Raw genomic sequence first — 14,327 nt, 5'->3', positions numbered from 1 at the left:
ATTTTCAGGGGCCAGTGGGTCAGCAGCAGCTTACTCAGCCTAAACAGGAGCAGTCTGTCTGTCTTTAGGAGTGGAGGCTTGAATTTTCCGTGGTAGAGATGCCCTCACTGCCATGGGCGGGAGCCACATCTGCACACAAATCTTAAGGTGTGTGGGATACTTTCTTCCCACTTTATTTTTTAAAAAGTGAACAACCTTGAAAGTTGAACAACCCACCCTATTCTGGCTTCTCTCCGCTCTGCTGGACAGGAGGTAAAAAAGCACGGACTGTTTGGTAACCAGAAAATGATTCTTAGAGGGAATGGAGACTGCGGCTGCTGTGAATTAAATACGGAGAAGGAGTATTGAGGACCAACCACAGAATTGTCTCCTTCCACAGGCTGGAAGCAACCCAGGTGGGGGTGGGGAGGGCCTGCCGTGTAAGAATCTGTTGAAATATGACCCGTGGTTTTAACTTTAAATAAGCATTTCTGTCCTAATAGAAGCCCCCTCTAATGTCTCCTGCAGCTTTGATTTTGGAACACGTCACATTCCTCATTAAAGCAATCACTGTTAAAACATAAAGCAACACAGGATTTATTTCTTCATTAAACTGATGATCCGTATATGAAGCCAATTAACATTATGAGTCTGGTGAACATCAAGTGTAAAGAGGTTAGAGAAAATTAAAAGCAGTCACCTTGGTCTTTAGATAAAGAAAGTACACTTTTAGGCTGTAAATTATCAGAGTGTCCAAGCGGGACAGATCGGTGAATTTGGTTAATTGAAAAATACATTTTACCGCACAAGAATTAAGGAAAAATAACCTTTTCGTTTCGAACGCCCTTTTTGGTGGGGGAGGGGGACGGTTGCGAATGCATATTGGTCACCTCCGAAGGCCGAGTGTCAGAGACAATCGGAAGAAAAAGGGGACTCGCGTCATCAAAGTTTGTTGTAGGCTTTCGTTTCTACGTTGCTTGGCTGTGTGTTTATTCGCTGTTTTGTCAACAGAAAAGAGCCGTCCTCGCGGCTCCGGGAGAGGAACGTTGGGAGAGGCGAGGCGAGGAGAGGCGGAGGGTCCTGAGCTGGCTACGAGCCCCGCGCGAGGTGGGTGTTTTCCGGGAGTCCGGCTACTTGTCCACCCCGGGGAGACGGCCAGGCTCGAGTCGGGGACGCTGCGAAGGCCATGGTCAGGCAGCGACGCGCCGCGGACGGCTTCAGGCTGGAGCCGAGAGACAGGAGCAGCGCGCGGGGTGCGGAGTCGAGAGTTCGGTCCCTTCTCTGAGCGCTGAGCGCGCGTCGCAAGTAACTTCCGCAGGTTTGAACCGGGAGAGGATTGGTCCCTCAAAGCCTGGGATCCTGCAGGGCGGGTCCCACTGCCGCGCAGCACAGAGCCCCAGAGGGGCCCGCGGGACTGGTCTCTTTTCCCTCCCGCAGCCCCAGAAGGTCTGGGGCCGCTGTCCAGGGTTCTGACTGGCTAGGAGGTCTGGGGAGTGCGCTGCCCTCAGACCCAGCCAGGATGAGCCTGTCTACTTCCCCGGGACCTCTCTGGGCCTTGATAGGAATCTGCTTCGGCGGATATGAGGGATGGAAAGCTGAGACTGGGGCTTGGACTTTGTTGGCTTTGGGGGCCAATGCGGCGCCGGGCGCCTGGTGCCGTGGGTTCCCGCACAGATACTCAGGTGCGCCTGGAGCATCTCGACCAAGCCCTCGCGGATACCTTCCTCAATTCGCTTCATGGGCACCAGGCTCTTGGAGCTCACAGGGCGCGCAGACGGGGAGCTGCCGCCTAGGGCAGATGGGAGCCCGAGGGGGCTTTTGGCAAACCCGGGCACGCAAGGGTAGCCTCAGGCTCTTTGAAAGGTCTCCAGAGAGCCCGGGTCCTCTGGGCGACACAGGAAGTGACAGAGATAGCGCGCCAAGCTTCTTGGCCTGGGTTGACGGAGGGTCCGCTCTTGGGGCTCCAGTCCTCTCTGGATGAAGTGGCAACGGCGCTCTCTGCTGCCCGGCCAGCCCCTCTGGCTACCGCACCCGCCTCCCGGTCCTCTGGGCGTGTTCCCCGAAGCCGGCCGCCTGACTCGGAGTCAGTGGCCCTGGCGGAGCTGTCGCTGGGGCTCTCTCCGTTCTGAACTGAGCCAGAGTTTCCAGCGGTTTCTTCCTAGTGGCGCGGCCGACTCCTCGAGCCAGGGCGGGCCGAGCCCAGGAGGGGCCGCTGAAGTGCCCTGGGCCCTAAACTGCCTCCGCTGGAGCGTTGCCGCGTCTTCCTCCCAGTGGTTTTCCGAAGGGTTGTCCACCGGAGTCCCAGGGCCCCAGCACTCGCTGCCTTTCAGCTTGGCTCGCCTTGCCCACGGCGGGTGTCCATGTGTGGGGTCGCCAGGCCTTTTGTTTCCAACGCGCTGTGTCTTTAAGATCAAGGCTGGAACCCAGGCGGTGCAGGGACCCGACCCACCGCCTCGCCAGGGCTCCCGAACGCAGCATTAGAATGTTTATAAAATATTCAATTTATGCAGTCTGTCCAAGAAGCCATCGTCCCAAAATAAAATCAGCAGTCTAGACGGAACACAGACACCAAACTTATCAACAGTTGTCTGACTTGCCTCTTCTGATGCATCTTGAGTGGGTCATAATACCAACTTTATTTTCAGTGGTGCATAAATTAATTACACGCATTTAATAACCAAAATATCATTATATTCCCCCTTTAATATCATAAAGGCTTTCCGCCAGGGAAGCACTTAATAGTGCAGGGGGCCGTAACGGGCTATTATCCTGGTGTAATGCTATTACAGAACCAATTATGCGCCATTAGACTTGCTTTTTTTGCAGTTTATGTGATTTGATCCAATCCCGCGCCCCTGACTTGAAAATTTCAGCCCGGTACTTTAGAGTTTAATTTTCACCCAGGCAGAGGGAAGGGCGGTCTCTCTCCGCTGAGTGTCTGCCTCGAATGCATTTTAAAAGTAATTGCGAAGGGGTCCCACCGCATATCATTTGCATGGAGAAGCGAACATAAATTCAGGGACCCCTTGCTGAGAACAAAATCAAACTTTCCTTTTGTACGGGCGCTTGGAAAGGGAAGCCGTGTGCAGAGTCCCCCCAAAAACCCATCCGGCGGCTACAATTAGCAGCGCTTTGTCAATTCGAAGCCCGGGAGTCGCCAGGCCTGACAAGGGCGAGCCCATATCCAAGCTTTTCACGGAGAAAGAAGGTTTGAGTCAGAGGGGACTCGGGGTGGGTGTGGGTGGAGTGTTCAGAAAATAATGCCTTTTTGGGGGTGGTGGTAGTGCTAGTTGTTTCTATCCTCTTTTAAAAGAAGGAAAACATTTCTGATGTTTGCTGAGAAATGATGGATTTTTTTTTTAACACCACGTGGGCCATTTGTAAGGCCCAATAGACCTATCCAAGTTACTCGCTGTAGACAGCGCTGGAAATAATCAGATTAAGGCCAATTATGCGTGAGATTATAAAGGCGAGTGCTGAGCCGCGGCGCGCGCTGTAGACAGCAAGACATCTGGCCACTTCCCGAGTCACTTTTCTGGTCCTGCGGGCGCCAGCCGCGCCGAGCCCCGCCCGCTTCCAGCCGAGCCCAGCGTGCGGACGGGAGGCAGTCACGCTCCGGCCTTCCTCGCCCGCAGCCCGCTGAGGTACGCGCGGCTCCCGACCCACTCACCCGGCCCCGCGCGTCCGGCCTTGGGGCTCGGCTGCCTTCCTGGCCAGGGCTGCAGCTCGCTCCGATGCCCTGGCGCGTTCGCTGGACCCGGCTGCGGTGGCCTGGGTGCAAAGCTTGAGCGGGGGCGGGGGGGACCCCTGAGAGCCGGAAGCCAGATTTCCCGGGTTTGGTGTTGGGGCCGAGGTGGGGGCATGGCTGTCCGGGAGGTGGACCCAAACGGAGGGGCTGTCCCAAGGGGACCGGGCTTGAGGTGGGGCTGCCACGTCCCCTCCAGTCCCCACAGTGGACTTAGGGCGTTAAGGGGGGGAAGGGTGGTTTCCAGGAGGAGGACGCCCAGTGCGCACTAGGGCCAGTCCGGGGCGCGGGCAGAGTGAGACTTAGATTCTATCGATGCTTGCCTTGCAGCCAGGCCGGAGCTACGCGCCCCTTGTCTGTCCAGCGGTTACTCTCCCCGGGCCCCACCGTCCAGCTGATCCGGCCGTCGGGGATGTTTTATTTCCACTGTCCGCCACAGCTAGAGGGTGAGTAAGCGCCGCGCCTGCGGCCGCTCCGAACGGCTGGTGCTGGCCAGAAAGGGCCAGAGTGGCGGTGTGGCAGGTGGGTGGTTGGGTTCCCGCTCCGCTAGGGTCGCAGCCGCTGGGCGTTGGATACGGGAGCCCCTGGCCTCCTCCCTACATCCCACTCCAGCCTTCCGCCCTGTCACCACCTGCCTCCCACCTCCCTCCCCGCCTGGGCCAGTCTGCCCCTCGGGCTATTGGCACAGCAGGGACCCGCCGGTCCTCCCAGCACAGATGCTGGTGTCACGCCTCTAATCGGGTCTCCCCCGCCCTGGGGGCCGCATCAATCTTTCACGGTGTTTTGCAAACATCCAGAAAAGCCAAGGTAGACTAGGGAGTTGGCCCGCATCGTCTGACATGGACCCTGAGCCCGACCCATAGTAGTTTGCTCCCACTTGGAGCACAGGGCAGTGCTGCTCCGGGAAGCTGTAACGTCTGTCCTGGTCCACCGTGGCTCTCTGGATCTAGGTGGCCTTGTGCACCCCCGCACCCCTCGAGTGTCCTGGCTTGGCTCCTCCCTGTGACTCACTGGATTTCCTGATCCCAGATGCCAACCACTCCCCACTCCCAGGGGGAGCCCCATGGCCAGGGTTTGAGACTTTGAGGGTCTCCAGGCCTTAGAAGAAATTTTGCCTCAGGATCCCTTGTGTGGTCTCTGCACTGGATTGTTAGGTGGAAGTAGGTTTGTGAGAAGGGGACAGCTTGGCTCTCTGGTGCCCCCACACAGGGCCTGGGGGACCCCCAAGAGCCGGCGTCAGACAAATGCAAAGCCACACATTCTGGCCTTTTAACAGCATCTTCCTCAGAACAAGAGTCTCAGCCATGCACTATTAGAACTTTTCTAACTGGGAACAATACCAGGCCAGGCTTTGACAACCTACTCCTATGATTTATTTGTAGGGTGGGAGAATGTTGGAGGCCAGGATGTTGAGGGAGGCATGGGGGAGGGCAGAGGTGGTGAGGCACTGAGGGACCCGGAGACATCCGAGGACACTAGTCCGCCTTTTCTCCAGTTACCTAGAGCAGTAGCTGAGCCTCAGTTGGCCAACATGCACGGGGATTTCAGAAAGTTTGTTTTGTCTTAACCGTGGAAGCTTTTAAGAATTCAGTAGAATTTTCTAACGGAGGCTAAGGATCAGTGTTTAAGCTCTGCTAGCTCGGGTCAGCATTCCTAAGAAGGAGAGACCAGACACTTGCCTACGTTTCATGTCCTTTAATCTCCAAGGACCCACGCCGATCTGCTTTATGAAGAGGTTAAAAGGTGCACTCCCTGACATTGTACCCCAGGTCCGGAGGGGGGATTTGAACAGACTGACATATCGCAGCCTACTCTTCTGGTTAAAAAGGGGAAGGCAAAGATTTGGGTATTTAGCAGGTGGTGGGCTGCTTGGATAATTAAGGGAAGCCCTGTCCGCAGGGTGGGTTGCAGAAGTCACTTAAGGAGGGTCGTGGCCCGGCCTTATCATGGCTTCCGTGCACTGAGCTGTATGCTGCTCACCCTTCCTTCCCACCTCACCGGAGGCACATCCCACCTCAGTGCTGATTCTACGACCAGGAGAAAAGGAGGCGTGTCTTTAAGAACCTTTTTTGTCCCTTTGAAGATGTCTTTCTGAGCCAGTTTTGCAGAAAGTGGTGTTGTATGTTAGTCTAATGTTGCTGGGGAGGAGGTGATCTGCGGCAGATAGAAAGGCCAAGAACCGACCTTTGGAATATGACATCTCGCTCAGGCTCTCAGCTTTTTAATTTTCATTTCTTATTAATCTAGAGAGGCATAAAGGAGAAAGCAAGGCATGACTCATGATCTCACTTCTGGGATTCTACTGATATTGAATTAAAAAGTACTGCATATACCTGCTAAGGAAATTCAAATAGAAGAGAAAACTGCATTCAAAAGTGAAATCCTCCTTCCACCTCTTTTCTAAAGATACTCTCTATTGTTGGTTTCTTATGATTCCTTCATGAAAAACACCCCCCCCCATATGTTATGCTTTATTTGTGTTGAGATCATATTGCCGTATCATTTGGGGCTTTGCTTTTTTTTTTTTTTTTTACTTTGTAACCTATATTTTGGGGATTATTCCATGTCAATATATACAGATCTACTGATTTCTTTTAAACAGCTGTGTAATATTCCATTATATGTTGTAATGATGGGAACTTTGGCTGTTTCCAGTAGTTTTTTTTTTCCCCCTTATTGCCATGTCGCCAGGAATGTTCTTCTTTTTCTATTTTGGAACACTTATTCACAGATTAAATATGTGTATGTGCCCTTAAATTTTTGATGAGTATTGTCAAATTACCCCTCTAATAAGGCTGCACCAATTAATGCTCCTACAAATAGTTAATGAACACACACATTTTATTATACCGTTAACTGTACTGGGTAACATTATGCATCTTATGTTTGCCAGAATGGTGAACATAGCAGTTCATTGTTCTGTTTTGTTTAATTATCGGCAAGGTTTAACATTTTCATAGTGTTATCAACACGTCTACTTATTTTTAAGTAAAAAGTTTCTTCAAAGGTTTTCCTCTTTTCTGTTTGTTTTTATTCATTTGATGGACCATCAGTCTTTTTTAGGATCCAATTTGACATATGATGTTTCACCTACAGATATTATGTGTATGCATTGTGAAACAATTTAGGACCTGCAGGTGTAAGTTAGAAGGCTGAGGCAGATAACGATTGGAGCATCTCAGAGTCTGCATTCTGTCCTCGCCAATCAAGTGCTTTGTTTCAAAAGGAGACAGTTTGGTTTCACACAAAATACTGGAAATAAGACTGCTTTGAGGCTGTCCTTTTGAAGTTTCCAATGAGGGGAGAGGAGAGAAATATTTGTAACTAGGGTTTTTAGGAAGAGTGCAGTTTGGACAAGAAGATGGAACAGAAGGCTTCAGGGAAGCATGGGGTATTATGGCAAAGGATGTGTGTGGCACTGTAGAGCAGGATAATAAGTAGGAGGGACCCCTGTTAGTAGATAGAATTTTAAAGAGCCCGGAGAACCTTGCTTCTTTGGGACTCAGGTCTTTCTGAGGGAGGTTGCCTGTGTGGCTTGCCGGCTGCTAATGCCAAACACGCAGTGATTCTGAGACCAGAGCCCATGGCAGGTACAGCATGCACTGGCTAATGGGAACTTGCTCATTTGTTTTTCTAAGAGGCCATTGTAGACTGTTGAGCACATGGTGCATATTTGGAAAATGATGTGAATGCATGTTTGGGGCCAAACTCTGTTCTGGCTTGGGAGGTTGCTGGGGAGGACGGTGGACAGGACGCCTTTCTTTTCAGGGAAGTGGAGAGCAGTGGGTCCTTTATGAGCCTGGGGAGAGGGGAGAGAGTGGCCGTGTCTAAGCCTGCTTGGAATTCAGGACAGTAGCTATTGGTGCAGACCTCTTGTTAATTGACATCAATATAACAGATCCACTATGGTGCTGATGAGCTGTGACCAACGGTAATTAATATTCATTTATAAACTTCTTACCTCCTCGTGTCCTGAAGTTCTAGGAGAAACGTGCAGTGAAAGCTCTTGGTGTTTTCTTTCCTCCCCCGCCCCCAGCTGTTAAGCTTTGTTGTTTATAGAAACAAGGGAAAGTTAACTAACAGGTAAGCAATAGGGAGCCGTTGAGGCTTCTATGAAAGAGTCAGAGGTAGGTAGGGGATGAGATAAAAACACAGTGGACAGAGGTGCAGCTGGAAACCAGAGGGCAGGTGAAGGCTCTGCCTCAAGCCAGTGATTTTTCCTGGCACAGAGTCCGGAATTTGACAAGAAGGCGATTTGGCCATCCCGGGGGGAGTAAGGTTGCCATCCGCCCTATGAAATAGGCATAGTTGGGCCTGAAGTCAAAGGTTATTGGGAGAGGGAGAGAGCAGGAGAGAGTAGAAAAGAAGGGGCCTTCATGAGAGCAGCAGAGAAAGACGCTCTGGGACAGACGGGACTATGCCTGGAGGTGCCTCCGAATAGAGCAGGTGTGTCCGGGGTTGGTGTGAGAACAGGGAGGTCCTCTGCTCAGGCTGATTCAGTTTGCTCCCAGTAGGCACTGCACCCTTTGGCAACCACTCTCCAGGAGATTTCGATGATGGGTTTCTGCGCAGAAAACAGCGCCGGAACCGGACGACATTTACTCTTCAGCAGGTAATGATGGCGTTCCCTTTCTGAGAGTCGGCTACTTCCTGCCTCCAAAAAACCCAGAGTTTGAGCAGCTCTCCTTTGTGTTTGAAAATAAAGCCAACTATGGTAACTGGATCGTTCTTGAACACTCTATGTGTCAAGAAATCTGTCTGGGGAGAGGGCAGGTGATTTGGACTTCACGACGCCAGGCAGTAAGTGAATCGGTAATAATGATCGCTCACATGTGCCTGACGTTGGTAGTTTGGGGAACGTTTCCGCATCAGCAATATCATTTGAACCTTGAAATCACCCTTTGAGAAATGCAGGTAGGACATTCTTATTCCAAGTAGAGAGATGGGAAGACCGGGGCCCCCAAAGTTGTCTGATTTGTAGAAGGTATTGCTGTCCATAAACGGAAGGGCTAGAACCGGGACCCTCATAGTGTGTTTCCTGGACCTGGGCTCTTTCCCTTAGGTCTGGGCCACCCCTGGGGCAAACTGGGAGCTGTCAGGAAAGTAACCCAAATACCTCTAGCTTGTTTCTGTGGGACTGGCACAGTGAGGACCTCTGTTAGTTGTTTCTATTCTCCTCTGTCTTATGGGGAAAGCTGTGTGGGTTGCTCTGATTCGTAAGGCCACTCTTAGACTTTGATTCCTATGAAGATATGTAAATGGAAAAGCAAATGAATATTTGTGTTTCTCCTCTTATTCTTATTTCTTGGGGGAGCACCGATGTTGTAAGTCTTAGCTCCTCAGTCATCCGTGGTTAAAATTTTAATTCTGTGGCGTCTTCTCGAAGAGCTCTCTTCTCCCTCCTCCTCCCCTATTTCATCCTTGAAACCACTTCCTCACCGCTCCTAGCAAATTTGAACTATGCATCTGCTTCCTCTCACCTAGCCGCAGCCTCTCACCGGTAAATATTTTTGCCTGTTACCAGCTGGAAGCTCTTGAGGCAGTTTTTGCCCAAACACACTACCCTGATGTCTTCACCAGAGAAGAGCTGGCCATGAAAATAAACCTCACAGAAGCCAGAGTGCAGGTAAACCTTCTTTTTAATTATTTAACTCTCTAATATTAAAACTGGCAAACTTTTTTTTTTTTTGACATCATGACTGCAGAGTGCACATTTGGCCAAAGAAAGCAAATGAAGACTATCTGTCATTTTCATGATGCACTTTAATAACATCAACATAATGTGGAATATTAGATTAGGTTGATTAATCGGTCATTCATAATTAACTAGTGATAATGTTCTACACTAATTTGTCCGCGTCTCTAAGGTACTAAATTACATCAATGCACATCCATTTCCTTGCTTTGGAAAAAAAAAAAAAAAAAAAAAAAAAAGAGCTGAGATGCTATTCTCAAAGCAGCTCTGACCGCTCTGGGGTAAGGCCAGTCAATTGCAGAGAACTGTGTTTTCAGATGGGAACAGGGTAGGATCTGCTTTCCAGAAATTGCATCATGTCCAACTTTTCCCCTGGACGTGGACTCTTTCAGCGAAGTGTATCCGAAGAACGTGTGCAATTTAAAAATCTTTAAACGGCAGCAGCGAAAGGGCTGCCTCAGAGCTGAGCACGGCTCACGGTGGCCGTCTCTAAGCAGGATTTCTTTCTGGAAGCCACACGGTGATTATGTTTAAGTGCACAAACCCGTTGAGCCCAGCAGATGTGCCCGAGCGCGGGAGGAACAGATTCGCAGCGCCGCCTCTCCGGGAGAGCTATTCTTTGGGCACAATTATATATTCATTTTATTTATGGGGTTTCCTCCATGCTGTTTCTGTTCTTTTTTATGTAGGGGCTTGGGGTTAAGACTATGCAAAGATCTAATTGTAGGAAATATAATAGTTTGCTTTTGGTTCCCCTGGGTCATGTTAGTATCTCTTAAAAACCAATGGCTGAAGAGAGATAATGGAATTCTGAGCAGTAAATTGGGGGTTGTAAACAAATTATTTCCCCTATAATCAGATTATGTGATCCTGATTATTAAATCTGAACATGAATCATTGGTCATATGCGGGCAAATTAAACTGATTATTATTTGGAAATGAAAATCTCCTTTGGCCAGGATGTTGTCTATCCCTTCTTTATTTAATGCCAGCTTGCCAATAGCTGCCTAAAGACTGAACTGCAAATTGAGATAAATGACACAATTATTGAGCATTCAGAAGTGGAAGATCATAACTTCTCCCTGAAAGGTGCAAGGGTGAGATAGGGGTGGTAACAATTAAAGCGGGGATTTGTTGTGCCGGCTGTTGTTGGCTATTATGCAAACAGACAATGGCTGTGAAGTATTTGTTTCGTGAGCCTCCGTGTGGGGACGTGGGCCTCGGTGGCGGGAAGGGAGATGTGTTTACATTTATACCCCTTGCTCATTCAAATATGATTAATGTTCTATAAAGCAGGGTCTTAATCGAAGCTGATGTTGTCAAACAATAACTAAATAGGGAAATAAACGACTCCATCATGCTCTTTCCTCAGAAGCAGGCGAACTGTCAGTGCAAAGTCATTAAAATATGATAATGAAAAATAGCTCAATTAAATGTTGTTATAGCTGTGACCTTCATTCAATTAAGACACAAGAAAGTGTCTGCATTTTGCTTTGCATTTAACTGCCCTAAATTTAGAATATAGATAAAATCATTATTCAATGGTTGCTGATATGTGCAATTAAAAGCCAACTCGATTAAAAACGAAAGAAACCCAGTTAGAGGAGAATGAAAATTCAGAAGTGGGGTGGACTGGCAGAGGGCTTAGCCCCGGGACCCAGGCTCTCTTCTGGGCCAGTGTGAGGCGGAGGAGGAGAGGATTTCCCCCCCAGGGGAGGAGGAGGGAGGTCTAGCCAAAGCTTTTTTTAAAAGCCAGGCATGGTTCCCCAGGAGAGGAGGGAAGAGGTTTTGCTGGGTAAAGAGCAGCAGAATTTCACTGACCTCTGGGAACACCTTGGGCCCCGTCTGCCTGGCTACCATGAGTCTAGCCTTCTGCAGATGCCGTCCTGATTGGCAAAGCTTGAAGATTTCCACACCAGTCTCTAAGAAGGCACTTAAGGCAGGTGAATCATAAGCCTCCTGCTAACCTGAGGGTGGCAGGGATAATGCTACCTGATGTTTACTGAGTGACTGATTGATGGCTGTGTGTCAGGCACAGTGCTCAGTGTTTTTCGTGCCTCTCTGTGCTAACAGTGCTTGGGGGTGGCCACTGTTATTACCCCCAAGGAGTTTGGGTCATGGTCCCTAGACAAACCACTGGTCTTCAAGCTGTGTGTCTGCCACTTACCACCTAAATGACCTTGGGCCAGTCGATTAACCTGTCTGTGCTTAATTTTCTCATCTCAACAGCAGGGATAGATCTACCTGCCTTATAGGGTCGGGGTGGATTCTAAACCAGATTCACACTAAACTAAGGCTGACTCCAGAGTCACTGTTTCTCATGGGTGTGCTGGGCTGCTGGTCATGAGCTTGTCGTGATGTGTCAGAGATGATTTCAGGGTTAAATCCCAGGTTTGAGGACAGACACACTCAGGTGCTTAGGAAAAGCTGCCGGAAGAGTGAATGAGTATTTTTGATGAGGAAACCCCAGGGCAGTGTTTTACAAACTGCTTGGATGATGATTCCCTCACCTCCCTCTTCCCCAACCATAGGAAGTACATTTCACATCAAATAAATGTCCTTGAATACATTGAGCATTTCCACAAGACAACACTTGCACCCTTTCGTGGGCCATGCATTTGGCTTCTTTCTGTGGTTTAACTGTCATTAAAAAAATTCCTGTCGTGCCTCCTACACTGATCTTCTGACCCCTCTCTGGGTCTGAAACTGCAGTTCAGAGGGCACTGCTTTGGGAGATCTTTTGGAGAGAGGAGGCTGTGTCCCCCACACCTGCTGCAAGGTGAGCAGTGAGCACTGGGTACGGGAACCAGGCATGTGAGTTTCGGTCTGGTTCTCTCCTCCTGTCTTACTTTCTGCCTCCATTGCGTATGCATTTCCACTGGGGACTCAGGTTTGGTTCCAGAACCGAAGGGCCAAATGGAGGAAAACAGAGAGAGGAGCTTCCGACCAAGAGCCAGGAGCCAAGGAGCCCATGGCAGAGGTGACACCCCCACCTGTGCGAAACATCAACTCCCCGCCCCCCGGGGACCAGGCCCGGAGCAAGAAAGAGGTCCTGGAAGCCCAACAGAGGTGAGGCTGGTGGGGCCCTGGGGCCTGGAGGCTTGGCGGGGACACAGGGTCGGGAACTCAGTGTGTGTTTCTTTCTCTAGCAGCCTGGGGAGAACTGTGGGTCCCACAGGACCCTTCTTCCCTTCTTGCTTGCCGGGGACCCTCCTGAATACGGCCACGTATGCCCAGGCTCTGTCACACGTTGCCTCTCTGAAAGGTAAGCTTCATCTCCGTTGGCTGGCGGGGCAGGGCTGGGGCTTTGCTGGCTTGCCACTGTCTCCAAGGGGGTGTGGAGACTGTGAGGTCATCCCGTTTTCTCAGTTCCACCCATCGTTGTACCTAGGGCTGGTGCAGCTCCTTTTCTCCTGTCAGTCACAGCCAGCACCCTGCAGAGCATCTGTTTCCTAATGTGCTGTCTTGTTTGATTTCTGCATGGCCCGAGATTGCGGGTGAATGTCTTAGGTAACCCTGCACCTGATGGGGAATGTCTGAGCGGTGGTTGTTTCCAAAGAGACCCCTCCATGTTCACAGGCTGCTCCTTCTCATTGAGCAGTTTTGGGGGTTAACCTGCAGCTCATGGGTGAGGCCTGGGTGGGCAGTTGTCCCCAGCTTATGAGGACCCTCTCCCTATGGGCGGCTCGCCCACCTGCCTCCCTGGGGACTCCTGATGGCAGAGGTCTGAACTGTTAGGATTTATGATTTTCCAGGATTTGCTCTCTTCTTAATAGCTGTTGTTGTCTGAAGGATGCAAGCCATCAGCGATGTTTTGTCAGGCCCAGAGAGAGGAACTTTTGGCGACTTCTGGGGCAGCCCCACCGGATGCATGTGCCCATCCACGGTGTGTAAATTCCTGGCCTCAAACTTACTGCTTCTGTGATGAGGCCAGGCAGTTGTGCTGGCCAGGAGCGGGGCTGGGTTCTACCGTGGGTCTGAGGCAGCGCGGGTTACTGCTACTCTTGGGGTTTGTCTGTCATAGGGGTTCTGGGAGCTGCAAGTGTAGGTGTAGGCTGTAAGCTTATTCCTGGTGATGGGCAGTGGGAGAGGACCTTCCTAGGGTGTCCCCTGTTTGTTCTGCATTAGGATCTGGGGTCTCCTGCCCTTGCGGGGGGTCGCACACACGTGGCAATCTGCATTGCAAATGTGGTTTCTGGAAGCTGAATGAGGGCATGAAGGAGCTTCCCTGGAGAGTCTCTAGAAGAGAAAGAAGGGCATTTTAGGCTTAGAGAACAGCACATGCAGAGTGCCAGGGGAGGGGAGGAGAACGAGGCTTGTCTGGAGAATGGTTGGTATGTTGGGTGCCCATGGGAGAGACCCCACACATAAGGTGGAGGTGTCCTACAGGGACCAAATCTTGAAGGCTCTGGAGGCCATGCTCTTGGATTTGGGTTTTCTACTGTAGGAGGTGGGGCCCCAAGGCCTAGAGCCACTTCTGAGTGGTCCCGGTAGCCGGCAAATCCCCTCCCTTAGACAGCTGGCATGAGTGGATGAGGCTCACCTCTGTCCGTCCAGCTCTGGGCCCTGTGCCCTTTCTAATGCTTCTTTCAGCTCCAGGGCCCAGATGCTCCAGGGGCCGTGTAGAGCCCCTCGCAGAGTGATCTTGGAACATACTTACAGGACACAGTAGGATGATAGGGCACTATGGAGGTGGAGTCCCAATTGGAAGGGGCTTCTGGAAGATGATCAGTGGGACTTCGGTATCATGTCAGGGACTGGTCTGGGCAGAGGGGCAATCCTGTGTCTGTCTCCCAAATCCTCTCTGCTTCAGTGGGGGCCAGCTCAGCTCCTGAGAGTAACCATCTCTTTTCTAAATGTTCTTTGCTTGCCCGACTCCAGCCTCGGGGGTTGGAGGTGATTCCCATG

At 50.7% G+C, this 14,327-nt stretch overlaps 1 protein-coding gene across 5 annotated transcripts in view; it reads left to right on the top strand.

Annotated features, from left to right (window-relative positions):
• The first annotated feature begins 1,009 nt into the window (after positions 1-1,009).
• Positions 1,010-14,327, top strand: part of DRGX (dorsal root ganglia homeobox) — a 45,022-nt gene continuing 31,704 nt past the window's right edge. For 2 of the 5 annotated variants that reach the window (XR_007145420.1, XM_047825852.1), the window contains exons 1-6: positions 1,146-1,297; positions 4,055-4,170; positions 8,236-8,336; positions 9,249-9,350; positions 12,310-12,488; positions 12,569-12,684. Coding sequence is in view for 4 of the 5 variants with exons in the window: in XM_047825852.1 (XP_047681808.1) it covers positions 4,137-4,170; positions 8,236-8,336; positions 9,249-9,350; positions 12,310-12,488; positions 12,569-12,684 (532 nt within the window). In the remaining variant the exon portion in view is untranslated. Of the gene's footprint in view, positions 1,087-1,145; positions 1,298-4,054; positions 4,171-8,235; positions 8,337-9,248; positions 9,351-12,309; positions 12,489-12,568; positions 12,685-14,327 lie in introns of those variants that run through there. The other 3 variants (XM_047825853.1, XM_047825855.1, XM_047825854.1) reach the window with 3 other exon arrangements.

Source organism: Prionailurus viverrinus, chromosome D2 (assembly GCF_022837055.1).
Source record: "Prionailurus viverrinus isolate Anna chromosome D2, UM_Priviv_1.0, whole genome shotgun sequence".
NCBI lineage: Eukaryota > Metazoa > Chordata > Mammalia > Carnivora > Felidae > Prionailurus > Prionailurus viverrinus.
Note: the sequence above shows the minus strand (reverse complement) of the source record. Positions and strands in the feature narration are given on the sequence as shown.